We start from the raw sequence: 18,979 nt of genomic DNA on the forward strand, positions 1-18,979 counted from the left end.
TTGTTCATCAAGTGATGAATTTTTATTTGTATGTAGTGAATGAGTATTTTATATTCATTCTTTTTAGATTGAGCATTTTTAAAGGCTGTCTCTAAAGATTTTTTGATCATTGTCTTATTATGACTTTTGCAGGTCTTTTTTTTTATTGGAGTTAAAAGGCCAAGTTAGCGCATTTGGACTTTTGGAGCTTCCTAATGATGGATTTCCCACGTTGAAGTTAGGAAAGGAATACTTCTGTGGTTTTTCAGAAATTTTTTCTTTTTGCCTTTCAGATGTTGAAGGCTCTGTTTTTTCGTGATCATCAATTTTGTCTAAGACATCTTTGATAATTTTTGCAGCAATGACTTCTAGATTTTCTTTAGTAGCCATGTTGTCTATTTTATTAATTAATTCTTTGATTAATTCTTCTATTTTTACGAGCGAACTCATATGGAAGATATTACTGTCATTCTTCTTTTGAGATTTTTAATTTCATTCTTTGCAGTAATGATTTTCTTTTCTAGGATTTTTATATTAAGAGTTCTTTTGTCATAACTTAACATAAAGTTTGTTTTTTGCTCATTTATTCTTGCTGAATATATGATTATTTCTGCTTCTTTATGAATAATTTCTTCTTCTAAAGTAGCAATAGCGTTTAAAATTAGTTTTGAGGACATTATATCCCAACAACTTCTTTTAAAATTTCTCCGTACTTATCTATCCTTTCAGACATAGACCTCATTAATTGGAGTTCACTGTTACCAGCTTCTCTTAATTGTGAAGAGGTTCCAGCATAACTATGCCTTGGTTTAGACACAAGTATTTGTTTATTTCGAGCAATATCGATTGCCCAATTTTCTCGTAACTGTGAAGGTTCTGAAAACTTACTTCCTTCTACGGTTCCGATTTCTGAAAATACATCTTCTATAGTTATATTTTCTTTTTCTTTATACTCAATTGAATGGGTACTATTTGTTAAAGCATATGAGATTAAATAATTAATCGTAAATACTTTATTTCCTGGTTCCATCAGGTCGGTTCTTTCACATTGATGTATGAAACTTAATGTTTTATCGAAATCTTTTAAATCTCGATGTAAGGCAAATTTAGGATAAACAGTAAACATAAATTTACCATATGCTAAATTTCCTTGTATAGCTCCTAAGAGAGCATCTTGTCTATTGATAATTCTATTATAAACTAGAGCCATTTTTATTGGAAAGTTAATTCCATCTCTAAATTGCGCTTTTAGGAGAATTTTTACAGCGCCAATATGTACCATAGAGAGGGACTTTCTTAATTCTGGTTTTATTTGCAAAAGTCTTTTTGCAATTTCTCCCTTTGTTAGAAGTGGTAAATACACTTCTCCAGATGTATCTCTTATATCCACTGAGATTTCTTCAGTGTTGAAACAATAAAAGATTTTATTTTTTCTAGTAAAAGCTCTTGAAACGAGATTTTGTAGATTATTAGGTTGGTTAAAAACTTGTTTAGAGTTAAGCTTAAATTTAAGCTTGTTAATTTTTGATAATTGATCAGAATTAATCATGTAATCTGATGAAAAACCTTTTTCATTTTCACTGAAATTTATTATTTCAGTTGTTTGTTGTTCTGATTCCTCAGAATCTTTTGCAAACAAATTTTTGTTTTCCATTTTTAAAGAGTTTTAAAGAATTTCTCTCTCTTATTTTTTAAAAAAGAGCAACGAGGCTCTGATACCATTTAGAGTTAAGCTTAAATTTAAGAGAGATAAATTCTTTAAAACTCTTTAAAAATGGAAAACAAATATATATATATATATATATATATATATATATATATATATATATATATACATATATATATTAACAGGATGTTGAATAAGTAATCACTAATTTTGACACTAAATATGTAATATAAAAAGATTAAGCAAACCAATAATTGAGTATCAACGATTAAACAATGAGTAGATAATTGGTGTCGTTTTGACCATTGCTTAGCGAATCAAGCTTTGGATACTAGGACGAAATAAATACTAGTAATTGTGTCGGTTGACCATTGTCTAGCGAATCGGGCTTTGGCTACTTAGACGGCATATGATCATATTGTAATTATAGACTTATGATGGACCTCTATGAATGCGATAAAATACACACGTAACAAAGCAATTAGAATTTAATCGTTCATTCGTTCCACACAACAAGTCATGATTTGCAGGTTTAAATGAAATAAATGAATACAACATAGGTACACATAAAGTCCCTAAAAGATTTAAAACAGTTAACATACGGGAGTGATTACTCATCTTATTATTTAGGTGAGTTTAAATAATAACAAGAATAAAAACCGATGCTTGAACTTTAACGTCCTGAATGAGCCGAAATGAATGAATCTGAAACTTAGATACAATAAAAATATAATTAAAACCGAGAATATTGCAATTGGACTCAAATTAAACGGATATCCATAACTCAAGTTATGAGTTTTTTTAAGATTTAAACGAGATGGTATTGTTCAGAATCTGAACTTCGATTCAGGAGTCGGGTTCTGATTAGTACACTCAAAATTTCATGGTGAACAAATAAATTGGTTGGCCCGAAAAGTAGTTTTGACTAGAAGATAGAGAAAACGAATAGTCAAATATGTTGACTATTATGCCCTTAAAAGGGCCGGGATCAAATTGACCACCGAAACTACCTGAATCCCAGAAATTGATTGAATGCTTTTGTTAAGTGGATGAAAATATACAAAATCACAGAAGACAACTTACCTGAACAAATATTAGAACTATGAGAAATTCGAGGTCAACGTGTCTTAGAACTTGAAAGTTAACAAAGCTTGAAAGAACTTGATAAATCTTGTATAATTTGGAAAGGAAAGAGAGGAAAATCATGGGTTAAAGGATTGGATGGCTGAATATAGTAGTCTTAGGGTTTTTGGTTGTGTTTTGATTAACTATTCAGAGCAAAAACTTGTTAGTTTAGTAACCAACTCGTTTAAGGAATATAATAAACTATTGATGACAAAAATCGGGTCTATTAACTCCAGGATTTCGGTTTGATCAGCAATAAATGAATGTAGACATCTTACAATATCAGATTAAATAACTTGGACCTTATTTTTTCGTGATTTGGGGTCGTTTAATGAAGGATTTAACATTAAAAACCGAATAAAGGAGTAAACGAACCCAAATATGTTGCAGGTGTCTCCCCGTGCCACACGGCCTCAAAGGCCTTCTTCTCCACCTGATGCGACATAAGGGAGGTTTCCAGACTTTGGATTTTGGTAGAAATAGCCCCTGAATCTCTATAAACGCGATTTTCAACCGTTTTAAGCAATTTTAGGGGTTTTTAAGCATTGTTTGACGAGATTGAAAGTTATGAGGGTATAAACTAAGTATAACAATGTTAAGTACTAATAAATGCACCATTTTATTAATACGAAATATCCGAATTAAATTCCCGAATCGGGTAAACAAATACGAATACGAATATTAAACATCCGAGATGTTACAATTTGAAAGCAGTTACATATCGTTTGTTGACTTGATGATAGATGCCCACGGTTGATTTGCATCGACCATGGACGTCTAGTCCACATCTCCTTGATCTTTGAGAATGTGAACATTATTTGATGTCCTTTTCCATCCTTAAGCCTCCAAATCAGATATTCACACTTCTTTGTGTCTTATTCAATAGGCATTAACCTTGCACCAAATACCCATGTTTTTCTCGTGAATGAGTTAAACATTTTATGGTTTATCAAACCTAGATCACTATTTCATCCATGCATTTGACCCCTCCATTTTTATCAGAGTCAATCTTCTAAGTTAAATGAAAGACGTTCTCTAAGTTGAGTTATTCTTTCAGGAGTTATTTGATATTCAAATAATATTTATTTAAACAATTTTGTTTAAATAGTTGTATAAAATTTTTTCTAAGTTTATAAAACTCTCATACCAATTCTTTATACCAATTCTTTATAAAAGTCTATTGATTCATAATAGGTTGGACTTGTAGTTTTTTGTATCATCTTAATTCTTTGATGACAAATATTTTATTTAATTCTTTTTTGTCGTATACTACTTATTTAATTACTAAATATTATTAATCAAGTGTTTAGTGACAAACATGCAATTTATAGCATCATTTATTAATGTGTTTAAACCCGAGTCGGCCTGACCATGACCAGCTATACATACCGGTTAGGGATGGCAATGGGTCGGGTATTGCTAATCTCATACCCATACCCGGTTACAAAATTCAGTCACATACCCCGCCCATTACCCAGTGGGTATGTGTCGGGTAATTACATGTCGGGTAGCGGGTATCCCTAATAGACTTAAAAAAATTTCCGTTAAAATTTCCAAATATATTTTTTTACCTTTATAGTTATCGTATATATTTTTATTTATATATGAACTATTACAAACTAAAATATGATACATCGCATCCATATAAACGTTATCCTAAACAAAATAATAGTACTATAACTTTTGTATAACTTTATATGTAAACTTGATAACATATAAAACATAAATAATAATTTTTAATACATATCTTAAATGTAAAAGGTTAAGAAAAAAAGAAATTAATAATAAAAAAAATTTAGGTTTTTAGTTTGGGTAAACGGGTATGTATTTTCGGGTAATCAGGTCGGGTATCACCAAATCTCATACCCAGCTCGTACCCGTGAAAATTTTCAAAACTAATCCCATACCCGACCCAACACTCATCGGGCTTCGGGTATACTAGTGTCAATACTTCGGGTTTCGGGTATACCCGTCGGGTTCAGGGTATTTGTCGTCCCTAATAACGGTCCAGGTTGCAGTACTTAGCCCATTTTCTAAAAACCCGACCAGTTTTCACAGTTGGCGGCTGGACCGGACCCAGTGATCCGCCGAGTGAACTGATATACACATTTTATTTTAAGTTTAACTATAATCAATATCCATCTAAAATCTATTCTTAGACCTGGTGTTGTGTTAATGATGGCTACAGTTAGAGCAGGTATACAGAAGAAAAGATGGAAAAGAACTTGAACGGAAAAAAGATTCTGGCAACGATGGTGGCTGATGTAGAGAAATGATGTATAGAAAGATGAATGCATGATTACATAGGGTTAGGGGTAAGATGTAAGGTAAACTGGTTGGGCTTTTCAACTAAGCCAATATAAGAAATTATTTCACATATGTTATTGGATATATGTTTCAAGCCCATTAAAGAATTATTTCACATGTGTTGTTTTCATCTCTTAATATCACATATGTGGTTCATTAAGTATCATTTAACATAAATGCATAATTATTATTACTTTCATCCACTCTACGTATTTTATATATATATATATATATATATATATATAATTCTATATATATATATATATATATATATAATGACGTCATCCGGGTCAAACACCGGTCTGCCCTTCCAGATCAGTCTGACATTTAACCTAGTAAGGTGTCTAAGTCGATGTCTAGGCCAGGTCTGAAAAGATTGTTATTGATGAACGTCTATTAATATATTGGTTTAATTAGTCATTATCAAAAAAAATTAAATTAATTAAAGTTTAAACAATTGTTTTCCAAATCGATCGAATATTTCCCAATGGGCTAAAGATATGGAAAACTTATGGTAAAGATAAAAGATGGCATTCCTTTACATTTTGCTTTATTGGGACAAGATACAGCTAAAAGTGACAAAAATGTGACGAGTGTTCATAGATTGTGCGGGCGTTTGAAGATATTGAAAGTCGTTTAGATCACTTAATATTTGTGGTATGGTGCATCAGGTGGTTGTGCCGGTCCATGGGTGATCGTTTGTGTGTCGTTCTTTCTAGACTCTCTATACCCCTTTTTCTATTTTTCTATTTTGACCCATGTGTTTATCATGCTGTTTTTATCTTGTAGTTTCGTGTCTACTTTTGTGACTCTATTGTAATAGGTCGTGTTTCGTTCTCTCTAAATTCTTGTCGTTATTGAATAAAAAAATATTAAAGTTCGTGATCGGTATTAACAGTGTCGCCTCCACTTTATATATATAATTAACATGAAACAAAATTAAGTGAAAAGTAATGCATATACATAGTAACACTTAGGTCATGATATTGCTATTAACAAATTTTACCTAGGTTAAACTGATTTAATAGGGTGAACAGAAATATCTGACGGAATTAGTCATCTGTGCTGAAATGACTAGAAAAATACAAACGACAATATGTCAAACATAAAAAACAAACTTTTTGATGAAAGTGGCAATTTTAGCCGGAACACAAATCAAACTTAAGTTTTTAATATATTACAAATAAATCATATACAAATTTAAATATAAATATTAAGTTGTCATCACATCCTCATGTTGGGTATCCTAGTTTTCATACAACCTTAAAGTATTCTCATTCCGTCCTTTATCCCTATTTATATAATTACACTAAAAAACACTCTATTTCTCTCTCTTTTTTAATTAAATAATATTCTTTATACTTTTATCATTACAGTTTTCTTTCTCCTCTACTCACAATCAATTCAACAATTATTAAAAAACAAATATGGGCAAACAAAGTTTTCCCCAAATTTACAATAGTTATCGCAATTCATAGAAAAAAAAGGGTGTATGATTACTAGATTAAGATGTATGAAGAAAATGTTCTTTTGACTCACAATCAATTCAACCATTATTAAAAAATAAATATGGGCAAACAAAGTTTTCCCCAAATTTACAATAGTTATCGCAATTCATAGGGAAAAAAAGGGAGTATGATTACTAGATTAAGATGTATGAAGAAAATGTTCTTTTGTATGGTTTTCACGTTCTCTCAACTACTTTTGATGAAAACCATGAATCAAATCGTTAACTACAGCTTCGAGAAACGACAATCGAACCGTTCTGATTTTACGGTTTGATTCACCCACTTTAAACCAATTACATATATGTACTTTTTTTTCAAAGATAATTATTAGTTTATATAAAAAAATGTATAATTGTAAAGATGAAAAGAAAAAAGATATAGAAAAATGGTAAAGGTTAAACTGGCGGATCTGAAAGTAAGTATATTTGCCGTTTTTGTACTTCCTTAACAACATATTTAAACTGATTGATATCTGTCTGTATTTATTTACTGCTGCTTTGCGTGTATCTATCTATCTATACATATATATATATATATATATATATATATATATATAAAGCCAGCAGTCATAAACTGCACCTTCTTCTTCTTCCCTTCAACTTGTGCAGGTAACCAAATCCTCCTTCCTTCCTTCTTTCTTCATCACGCAATCAACAACTACTACTATTATTATTATTATTATTAATCATCTTCAATTATTATTCATCAATTTCATCACTAACTGTTGCTTGATTTCATTCTTCTTTGCATTTCCCCCAATTTAGTTGCCGTTTGTATCAACATCTGTTCGTATTATTATTATTATTATTGCTGGATAGGATTTCAGAATATCGGATATCAGATGTGTGGATTTGATGAATACTGTCCTATCTGTTTTGCTTAATTGAATTGGATGATCTAGGGTTTTCATTTGATTGATCGGATTATCAATAAGTTGTTTTGATTATAAAGTTGCAACCTTTAGGGTTTATGAAATGTTGAATTGGAATTTGGAAGATTGTTTTGATGAATTAAGGTTTTCATTTGAAATTGATTTACCATTTGTAACGGATCATCGTTTTTGTTGCATACGATTTCAGATCAACGGATATCAGATGTGTTACTGTTTATATTAATATTGGTTTTTGTTTCATGTTATTGATCAATTGAATTGGATGACTCTTTTGATGATCTAGGGGGGTTGGGTTTTCATTTGAAATTGCTGTTGTTTTACTCGTCTATTGCTGATTCTGTTCATCATTTTTTTTTCTTTTTAGTTCTGGAGTGGTTACTTATCGCAATTGGTAGTATCGGTGAAATGGTATTGATCGGATTATGATATCCAACTTTTGTGTTGATTAGGGTTTATGAATGTTGAAATGATATTGATAAGATGTTATCAATTGAATTGGAAGATTGGTTTGATGATTTACGGCTTTGATTAAAATTGATATACCGTTAGTAACGGATCATCGTTTTTGGCTGACCTTATTATTGGTGATTTTCTTATAATTATTTTCTAATTTGCTTCTGTAGTGTTACTCATAACAATTCATAGTATTGATGAAATGTCAAAATGATATTGATCGGATGATTCGGATAATGAAATGTCAAAATGATATGGTGTTCATACATCATATCAACTTGTTACCTTTTTCAAATTTTGAAAGTTCAAATGTGATATCTTATGATTATTATTATTTTCCCAAAAAGATTGTTGTGCTAATTAGTCTTCATTTTGGTTATGTAGTGTTACTCATAACAATTCATCATAGTATTGATGAAATTTAATAATGATATTTATGACACGAAACCACAATTTTGTTAGTGTTTATATCAAGTTGTGTCCTTTTTTGGATTTTGGAAGTTAATATGTGACATCTTATTTCCTTTTTAAAAACATGTTTTGCCAATACCCTTCATGTTGGTTACATAGCGTTACTCATAGCAATTCCCCACAGTATCGATGAAATGTGATAATGATATTGATCAGATCAGAGTATGAAGTCAAACTTTGTTTTGATTATGTTTATATCAAGTTGCAACCTTTTTGGATTTTGAAAGTTAAAATGTGATCTTATTTCCTTTCTCATAGATTGGTGTGCTAATATTTCTCAATTAGGAGATCCTTAACAAGTATTATGTGGCTGTCTTGATTGCTGTTTAGATCTTATTTATATACTAACTATTTACATATCGTGATTGCTGTCTTTGTTCTTATTGGTGAAAGAACAGATGGCAAGAAGCAGGGTTGGGATCAAGGGAAGTAATAAAGGAAGGATTAAACAAAGAGATTCAGATTCAGATGAGTCGGATGAGGAGTATAAGGTGACTGATGATGAGGATCTTGATGAGTCAGATGAATGTTATTCTTTCGATGGCGAGGAATCAGAAGAGATATCGGCTGGCCTGGGAAAGTCAAGGAGAGTTTGTAGATCAAGAAGTACTAGAAGAAGTTCTTCAGGTAAAAAGGGAAATAGGGTTATGAAGCCTCGGAAAAGGAGAAAGATCTCTTATGTAGAAGATGAGGATGATGATGCCGATTTTATGTCGTTTGATAGGGACACTAATCAGGTAAATAAGCATAGGGAAAAGAAGAGGGTTTCATATTCAGAAGACGACGATGAGGAGGATGATGATGATGCAGATTTTATGTCTATGGACAGGAAAGCTAACCGGGTAAATAAACTTAGAGGAAAGAAGAGGGTTTCTTTTACAGAAGATGATGATAATGATGACGTTGGTGTTGATGATGAAGAATTTGTGTTTTCAGGTAGAAACAGAAAACAGAGACGGAAGCCTCGGGAAAAAAAGAGGGTTTCGTATACAGAACAGGAAGATGATGGTGATGGTGATGGTGATGATGACGATGAGGATGTGTTTTCAGGTAGGAACAGAAAACAAAGAAACAAGCATCGGGAAAATAAGAGGGTTGTATATACAGAAGAAGATGATGATGATGATGATGATGATGATGATGCTGATGAAGATAATCTAATGTCTTTTGATAGAGAAGCTGATCAGGTAAACAAGCCTTTAGACAGTAGGGTTTCATATACAGAAGTGGATGATGGTGGTGGTGATTTTGGAAATGATGGTGTTGGTGGTGGTAATGATGGCAATAGTGGTGATGATGATGGTGGTGATGGTGAAGAGGACTATAAAGAATTTGGGTTTTCAGGTAGAAACAGAAGGCAGAGAACAAAGCCTCGGGAAAAGAAGACGGTTGTATACACAGATGATGATGATGATGATGATGATGATGATGATGATGATGAGGCGGAGGTCGGTGGTGAAGATGATGCAGATTTTATGTCTTCAGATAGGAAAGCTAAACAGATAAAGAAGCCTAGAGCAATGAAGAGGGATTCTTATCCAGAAATGTTGGATGATGAAGATGATGATGATGATGATGATGTTTATCATGATGACGATGAAGATCTTGAAGAGGATGAGGACGACTATGAAGAATTTGTTGCTTCAGGTAGAAAGAGAAACCAAAGAAAAAAGCCTCAAGAAAAGAAGGTTGTATATACAGAAGATGGCGAGGATGATGATAATGATGACGATGATGATTTTATGTATTCAGGTAGGAAAGTAAACCAAAGAAAGAATACTCACGGGAAGAGTGAAGTTTCATACACAGAAGAAGAAGAAGAAGAAGAAGAAGAAGAAGAAGACAATGATAATGATGATGATTTAGAGTTTATGTCAACAAGTAGAAAGAGAAACCAGATAAATAAGCGTCGGGAAAAGAAGATAGTCTCTTACAAAGAAGACAATCAAGAAGAAGAAGAAGACGAAAACGATGCAGAATTTAAGCTAAGCGAGAGTGATTTCGTTGACGACGAAGACGAAGCTCCGAAGACAAAGAAAAACAAGATAGTTAAGTCTCATTCACATAAAAAGACTGTTTGTGGAGCACAAAAAAAGACCAAAAAACCTAAACAAAAAAATCACAACAAAACCAAGACAGAAAACCGAAGCAAGACCACTAAAAGACGTAAAAAGAAGCCAGATTGGCAAAAATCGAAGGCAGAATCTGAATCCGATTCGGATTTTGTTAATTCTGCATCATCTGATCACGAGTACACAATCTCAGAAGAAGAAAGAGAGCAAATGAGAGAAGCTAGGGTTTACTGTGCCAATTTAAGAGCTAAATTGAGAAACCAAGAAAAACAACCGGCATATGAACAAAAGAAGTATCCAATACGAAAAGGTAAAGAGAAGATTGAAGACATGAAAGACGACATAGGAAAACAGGTTTGTGGAATTTGTTTATCAGAGGAACAAAAGAGAACCATGAGAGGTGTTTTAAACTGCTGTCGCCATTATTTCTGCTTTTCGTGCATTATGGAATGGTCAAAGGTTGAATCACGTTGCCCTCTTTGCAAGCAAAGGTTTACAACAATAACAAAAGCTGCAAAGTCAGACACAGGGTTTGACTTACGGACCGTCGTCGTACCCGTTCCCGAGTGCGACCAGGTTTGTTTTCAGTTAATACTAATCTGGTAATCCTAACTCTTGCATTACAATTAAGGGTGTGAACGAACCCATAATAGGTTGTTTGATAAACGAGCCCGAGCCTGAGCTTCAGTTATTGAGCTCAAGCTGGCTCGCGAGTCTAAACGAGCATGGAACTCATATTACAGCTAGGGGTGTGCATGAAACCGGGAACATCGATCTGTAATGGAAAAACCGAAACCAAACAAAAACTGGCAGTTTGGATTTTTGTTTTCGTAAAAACCAAACTTTAGGTTTAGTTTCGGTCGTGCATATAACCATGCTAAAAAACGAACCGAATTTATGGGTTTTCACTTGTAATTTTGTATTTTAAGCAGTTTCTAGAATTTAATAAATAGTGTTAACCTGAATGTATAATAGTCAATCAATCAATTATTAGTTAACAAAAAGATTTAGATCAAACTTATTTTGGGCCTTTTTTTTGGCCCAAATATTTTGCACCCTAATGGTAAAACCGAAAAAAAGTGAAACCAAATCAAACCCAAACTGAAAAAAACGCAACTGAACGGTTGTCAAAAAAACCAAAAAACGAATTTTCAGCTTTTGGTTTGTTTTGAGCCCACAACCGACCCATGCACAACCCTATATAAAAGTATGATAAAAATAACTAAATAATATATATTATTTTATATATACAAATTATAATGAAAATATGTATTAAAATAGTTATAAATGTATATAAATTAATTAAATATAGCTCAAGCCGCGCTCTCGCTCTCGGATGTGAAACCAGCCTATAGACAAGCTCGGGCTCGTCTCGTTTACGCCCCTAGTTACAATCAAGTTTAATTTCTTTACCATTTATAACCTTTTTACAGGTTTATCAACCATCAGAGGAAGAACTAAGGGGATACCTCGATCCATACGAAAGTGTAATGTGCACCGAATGCCATAACGGCGGAGACGACGCTTTAATGCTATTATGTGACATATGCGACTCATCCGCACACACTTTTTGTGTTGGGTTAGGTCGCGAAGTACCGGAAGGAAACTGGTACTGTGACGGTTGCAGACCAACTGTTTTTGGAACCATAAATTCAGACCTGCCATCATCATCTCCAATCACTGGTGGTTTTGATCTTAATGAGTTATATGTGCCCGAAACACCATTAGCACAACAAACTAGGGTTCATTCTGAACCTAACCCTGGTTCTGTTGGAGCGGTTGCAACTACATTAAGAGATAGACGAAGATTACATCGTCAGATGCATCATAGATTATTGAATAATAATAGTAGTAATAGAATGAGTGATTTAAGTGGTAGAACGAGTGGACCGTCAGGTTCGTCTTCGGGGATTAGGTTGTTTGGGTCTCAACTTGGTGAAGCTCGGGCTTCGGTTTCTCAAAATGATCATGTTTTTACTTCAGTGCATGATTCTAGTAACTTTTATTCGATGCCAGATCAGTTTTCGGTACAAGGGCAGGGTTCAAATTTGGCTTCTGCTGATGTGGCATTGCAAGATCAGATCGTTGGGTTGTGCAACGATCCGCCCGTGCATTAACAGATTTACAGATCAAGCATTAGAGAGGTGAGTCGAGGTAGTCACTATTCGAATCAAACTCGAAAATTCTAACCGAATTCAAATAAGAAATTTGAATTCGAGTCTTGTGTTATTCGAATCGAATTTGAATTTAAATATATCAAACCGATTCGACTCGAATAATCTGAATTCTCATTATATTTGTATAGTATATGAGCTTTTGGGTTCTCGCTAAGTTTTTTATTTAATATTATATACGATTTTATATTAACTTAGAAAACATTTATATGCTTTTGATTTTTTTTTTGTTTATCTTTTTCACTTTGGTTTATTCCAGATTTCCAATAGATCCATATTTGATTAATGCTTATTTTAATTGGTTTTTTTGAATTTTATGCGAATCTGAATTCAGTTTTAAAATTTTCAAATTCGATTAACACCTACTGTTGACTTGGTACAGTTTAAAGAAAATCATTTGGTTTTAAAAAAGTTATTTAAAATTAAAAATTAAAATACATGAGTTTATTGTATTATTTGTAATCGTATATAACTTGTTTGAGAATGGAAATTGTATCTTGGTGCAGGTTATCGGACCCTCAAGAACATGGCGAGGCGATCTTCGTGCAATATATTAACTGCCGGCGGCCGGGTTGTTACAGGGGTGGTCTCGGTAAGCTTGCTGATAAGTGATTGATTCTAAAATTATTTTTCTGTTTATCATTTACCATTCATACAATTTTCTGATGCAATTAAACCGTCATGATTGTAAAAAAGTTTGTTGGAGGAAGTATTATGCTTTTCCAAAAGGAAAAAGAAAAATGTTACTTTGTTCAATAAGGGTACAAAGTTTATGTGCAAACTTGTTTTGATGTGGATTGAATATAAGCATTAGGCATTAGCTATGCTTTGAAGCTAGAGTATATGACCACTTGTTCAAAGTATACATAAACAATGTAATTATAACAAAACTCGTTTTTAAATAGATATAAGACTATTTCAGATGCTAACTGTCACGTCATCTGCCACATACATAAATAATTTTTATATAGATCCTTAAAAGCCTTAATTTATTTTCAACCCTACAAATATTCTTACCTTCTTTAATTTTCACTTCATCATCCACCTATTACAAACAACATTTATATAAAAGTTTTTTGAGTTAAGTGTCATTTTAGTACCCGTGGTTTGTTCAATTACGCAACTTTAATACCGTTTTTGAATTTATTGCAAATGGCTACCTCTGTTTTCTAAAACTTGCTATTTTAGTACTTTTTTCTAACCTCGTCTATTTTCGTTCGTTAAGTCAAGGGTAATTTGATAACTTTATTATTTTTCTTATTTGTTAATTTTCTTTTAATCTAATTCTCTTTCTCCTCTCTCTTTCTATTTCTATATTATCTTCTTTTCCTCTATTTATACTCTTTATACATCAGTACCAAAATCACACATTAAGATCCATCTTCTTCTATGTACCCACAGCAATAATCATTGCAAAAAATAACCATAATAATTTTGATACATGTCTGAGATAAAACGGGCATCACCCCGAAGGTCAACCACCATTGTTATTCATCTACCACTGCCGGTGAACTACCAATGGTTAACCCCCACTGCACCATGCCGCAATAACCACCTCAATCGTAGCCGCCACAAAACTATGCCATGCCACCACCACAACCGCCGCCGTCGCCACACCCCTCTCCTTCCCGTCGTCTTACCCTATTTATCCTATGTACATATTTGGAAGAACGCAACTCCAATTCTTCATCTTGGAGGGGATTTATAGTGTTAATGAAGGTGCAAATCCAAAGCCATTGATTTGGGTGGAATCAGGGGTTTCTAATGTTATTGGATATTAACAGCAACATAAGGGTTTTGAAAGTTTTACACACCGGATAAGTCAAAATTTGGTCAGGTCTAAGAACACAAATAGGAGCTTAGGATTACGGGATTCGATGGATCTAAATCCCTTCATGATGGCCGGTTTAGGGAGGGATGTTGTGAGGGAGGGGGCGGTGGTGATGTTTAAATAAAAGGGGTTAGGTGATGAAAGGAAAAAAAATAAAATAAAGTAATTGATATTACCAATTTACCCCTGATTTAACGAACAAAATAAACGGAGTTAGAATAAAGTACCAAAACTGCAAGTTTTAGAAAATTGAGGTAGCCATTTGCAATAAATTCAAAAACAGTACTAAAGTTGCATAATTGGACAAACCACATGTACTAAAATGACACTTAACTCAAATTTTTTTTACTTTGAGCCCACCTCAACTTCAAAAAGCAACACAAACCAAAGCCTTTGTGGAAGGCTTTGGTTGATGAAGGTAAGTTTCTACAGAGGCAAAGGTCAAGGGCTTATTTTAAGGGCTTATTTTAAGTCATGCATTGGAGATAGTTAAAGATTGAAATACAAATAAAAGCGACATAAGCAGTGTAATAAGTGTGTCCTCTCTTAGTCGAAACTTTAAATTCCACAATAGCTTAGCTTGTTGGGTTTTAGAAGAAAAATATTAGCTGCTTTTTTTTATATATAATCCTACATAACAACAAATGTAAATTTCAGTTTATATATATAGGAAAAGAAATACATTAATTACTATGTAATATAATTTGATTTTCATGTATTATTTGATTGAAAGCAAAAGTTACATACTCGTGGAGTACATCTTAACGCCCACAGGGAATTAAAGTTGATTTGACAAAGGTTAACGAGTGAGCCACCACACTCTTCATGAGTTAAGGGCTGTTAAAGACAAGATGAGTTAAAGTGTTATCAAACTTTAAAATTATTTACGTACACAATAATTTAGGAATTGTTTTTGAATTAAGCTGTGGGTGGGTTTAAACGGGGATTAAACCCTTTTATTTAGGTGAGATAGAGTAAAAATGGGTAAGTGAGTGATTTGATGCCCTTATATTCTAAGTTTTCTAAACTAAAGAAGTAATTTAAAATAAGTGTGTTTTATTAGTATGTTTAGTATATTTTTTCTTTCTAGAAAAATATTTTATTGATATAGGCATGGTATTTTAACCCTTATAAATGTGGTAATGGGTTCAATTATTTGTAACTGCAATGTTAGCGGGGTTTTTTGGTTGAAAAATTGTTCAATTTTTATTATCATTTTTTTGAAAAGAGAGAGACGTGAAAAAATAGCTAGAAATAATCAGAAAACGAACATGTCAATAAAAGGCCTTCTTTCAGTAACCTTTATTATGTAGTTGATCTAAAATAAACATTTGATTATAGGAAAGTGTTAGAAAAGATACAGGTTAAATATGAACCTCACTGACCATTAGTTATAACGTAAGTGTTTGGTAAGTTTATAAACTGAAATGATTAAATGGAATCGCATGCATTATGTAATTGAACCAATATGGCTCCATGACTAGTTTAGGATACCAAATGCATTCGAATAGAGTGCTGAAAGGCTATCAACTTATCAAAAAGTAAGAGCACAACTGATATTGTGTGCCTTAGACGCGTGCATCTGTAACACCTAACGTTTGATGGTGGGGCCTTCAACTAATTTTGTCCCATAGAGATCAAAGCTGACGGGAAGATGTGTTTACTTAGTTTTTTTTTTTTTTTTTTTGTTTTTAATTACAGTTTATATTTGTGAATGCAAATTAACACACCAATTCAACCATCGTGACAGACTGTACATACTATTACAATATTTGGGCTGAACATTTCATTCATACTTTCTCTCTTTTTGATAGGTTCATAGCATTAAATTAAATGTACGTTCTTGGATTTTATAGTCCATTTAGGTCTACCATGCACTAAGACTCGACTTTTATAGATAGATGGATGATTAGGTGGAAGAGAGAGGATATGTGAGGCTGCCAACCATACAACACTATAACTACCAGTTTACAATTTAAGAGCTACAAGAAACCCCTCCGCAAGAGTGTACGTTTCGATTTCAATAATAATTCTGAACCATTACATTTAATAATTCTACCCAACAAACAAACAAACAAACAAACAAGCCTTCCTTTCTCCATTATGAAATGAAACAACTAAAGCATATATAATAATACTAGAAGAGTGCCCGCGCGATGCAGCGGGAAACTGGAAACACATACAAACACATACTATGATAATCATGTAACAAATTTTTGGGTGTTCATTATTTCGTTTAAAACTGTGAGATCATTCACCAGTTTGGTTTCATGGTTTAAACCGGAGGTGGCGCATACATATTGAAATGTTAATTATTTACTTATTTTGTATTAGATATAATATATATTAGACATAGTTAAAATATAGTTAACCACAGTTTCATTTAATACGAGCAAACTCGTCTATTCCAACTTTAATTTATCCAAATTTCCAGTGTTTTTTTTATAATTTTTGTTCTTGTTATAATTTCACCTTCTATTTATTCTAATAAGGTTTATTATTTATATGACCAAAGTTATCATTGTTCATAGTATGATTCTCTTAATAATGTATTACTTGATGATTAGTTTGAAGTGAAGGTATATGCAAATTAATAATTTTTGTTTTAAATTTTAAACACAATTTTTTTATCGAAGTACAAACTAAATCAGAACCTAATCGTTGGTAATGTTCGGTTTAGTTGGGTTTTATTTAGAAACAGTTTAGTTTTGGTTTTCGACGACAAAAAAAACGTGTAAAGTTGACTCATTGTATAATTAAAAAAACTATCAAAAGCAAACTGCACACACTTTTGCATAATTTTTTTTTACTTTGAAAACTATAACAATATGATACTCAAATTAAAGATAATAAAATGCTCGTTTTTATGATGCCATTTATTTTAAAAAATATTAACGTACGAAAAAGTTATGACCGTTTAAAAATCGTGGGTAGTTAGGTTAAAAATGAAAATAAAATAATATATATGTAAAAGATCAAAGACCAATTGTGTAATTTTAAGGGATGAAACTTGTAATTATTTTGAAGATATTGCAAATGCACGTGAGATTTGATGTTATAAAGACATTTATGCCCCTAACTAATGTTGTACCCCATGCATCAAATGTTGTAAATTACTTAAACAAAGCGTCTTAATGGCCACTGCCAGACATAAATAAACTACATGATTATGGCTACGTAATTCCACCCTCTCGATTACACACCCGACGAACACCCAACATCACAACGTTAACTGACAAACGAAAATCTTTTTATATCAAGAATCGTCGACAGCAACATTCCTTGCACAAATTCAGACCTTTTACTCCTCTCTTCCTTATCTTCCATCAATTGACATGAGGTTCTCTGTAACACAATGTAATTCATGTTTATTTAATACTAAACTAGGTTATTGACCCGTGTACGACACGGGTGGAAATATATAAAACGTTTAACAACACTACTCGAGGAGACAATAACATGATATATAGTTGTTATTATAACGTATTATAAACAAAAAGTTGCTTCAACATAAATACAACCAAGATAACATTGGTTCTACAATTACTATATACATAATACTTTTTCATAAACAACAAAGTAACTTTCGTTTTACAATTATTTGATAGATAAAAAAAACTTGAAAATTAAAATTTCATAAATAACTAAATAGTTCCTTATAAACCGCATTTGTAGTTTTATTTGTAACATTACCCTCCTTATCTAATATAAGCATTTTAACACCGAATCTGCTCTTCACTCATGATAAAGCCACATATAGCTGACCATGTGTGAACACTGGCTGTCGAAGAAGATGAAAGGGATTGAAAATTGAGGAGTTGATATTAGATAGTATGGTTATAAATTTATTATAGTAATATTATAATATTATTATGTTAACTTTCTAGACTTTAATTTGTAAGAAATTCTTTAATATGAATTACAAATATAGATTGTATATTTTCGTATACGATGAGATATTTTTTTTATGATATGACGTTTTTAAAATTAAGCAGTTTGTTTTTGTGAAACATTTATAATTGTCGGTATTGTTATATGCTTGTTTACCGTTTAAAGTAAAAACGGTTTAAAAAGACATCTCAAATTTATAACTCGTTTGTAAATTTGTAGTTTGATAATGTTAGGTTTCAAAAAACAAGAAGTCAGTGGTGAAAAAACACGCGTTTTTGTTGGTTTTACAAATCTAAATGTTACATTTTTACAATAAAAATAGTTTTAGTAAAAGTAAAGATGTTTAAATATTGATAAGTTAAAACTTTATTTTTTATAATATTAAAGGATTAATAAACTTATAGTTATATTAATGTTAATAAGTTTGAAAAAAAATAAATAAACAAATAGTTGTATCTCGTACATAAACGTTGGTGTTGCGTATAAGTATTGTAATAAATATTCTTTGACTTACTTTTATTTTCTTTCAACTTATTTGGTAACTAATACATAGAGTTATAGGAAATACATCATTTCCTTTTAAAATTTTTGTAACATTAAACTATGTATT

The 18,979-nt window shown here is 32.0% G+C and overlaps 1 protein-coding gene across 3 annotated transcripts; it reads left to right on the forward strand.

Moving 5' to 3' along the window:
* Nucleotides 1-7,121: 7,121 nt before the first annotated feature.
* Nucleotides 7,122-12,739, forward strand: LOC143605832 (uncharacterized). 3 transcript variants are annotated; one of them, XM_077081808.1, is made up of 3 exons: nucleotides 7,122-7,193; nucleotides 8,800-11,049; nucleotides 11,907-12,739. In XM_077081808.1, exons 2-3 carry the CDS (start codon nucleotides 8,800-8,802, stop codon nucleotides 12,588-12,590), a joined length of 2,934 nt encoding a protein of 977 aa, XP_076937923.1. In that variant the 5' UTR covers nucleotides 7,122-7,193; the 3' UTR covers nucleotides 12,591-12,739. The 3 variants fall into 3 exon arrangements, with proteins under 3 accessions (XP_076937923.1, XP_076937924.1, XP_076937921.1); XM_077081809.1 differs by lacking the exon at nucleotides 7,122-7,193 and having other exon boundaries at nucleotides 8,676-9,981; nucleotides 10,015-11,049; nucleotides 11,907-12,734; XM_077081806.1 differs by lacking the exon at nucleotides 7,122-7,193 and having other exon boundaries at nucleotides 8,676-11,049; nucleotides 11,907-12,738.
* The last annotated feature ends 6,240 nt before the right edge of the window (nucleotides 12,740-18,979 follow it).

Source organism: Bidens hawaiensis, unplaced genomic scaffold, assembly GCF_021521415.1.
Source record: "Bidens hawaiensis isolate Kalapana, Puna unplaced genomic scaffold, B.hawaiensis_p1.1 tig00071650_1, whole genome shotgun sequence".
NCBI lineage: Eukaryota > Viridiplantae > Streptophyta > Magnoliopsida > Asterales > Asteraceae > Bidens > Bidens hawaiensis.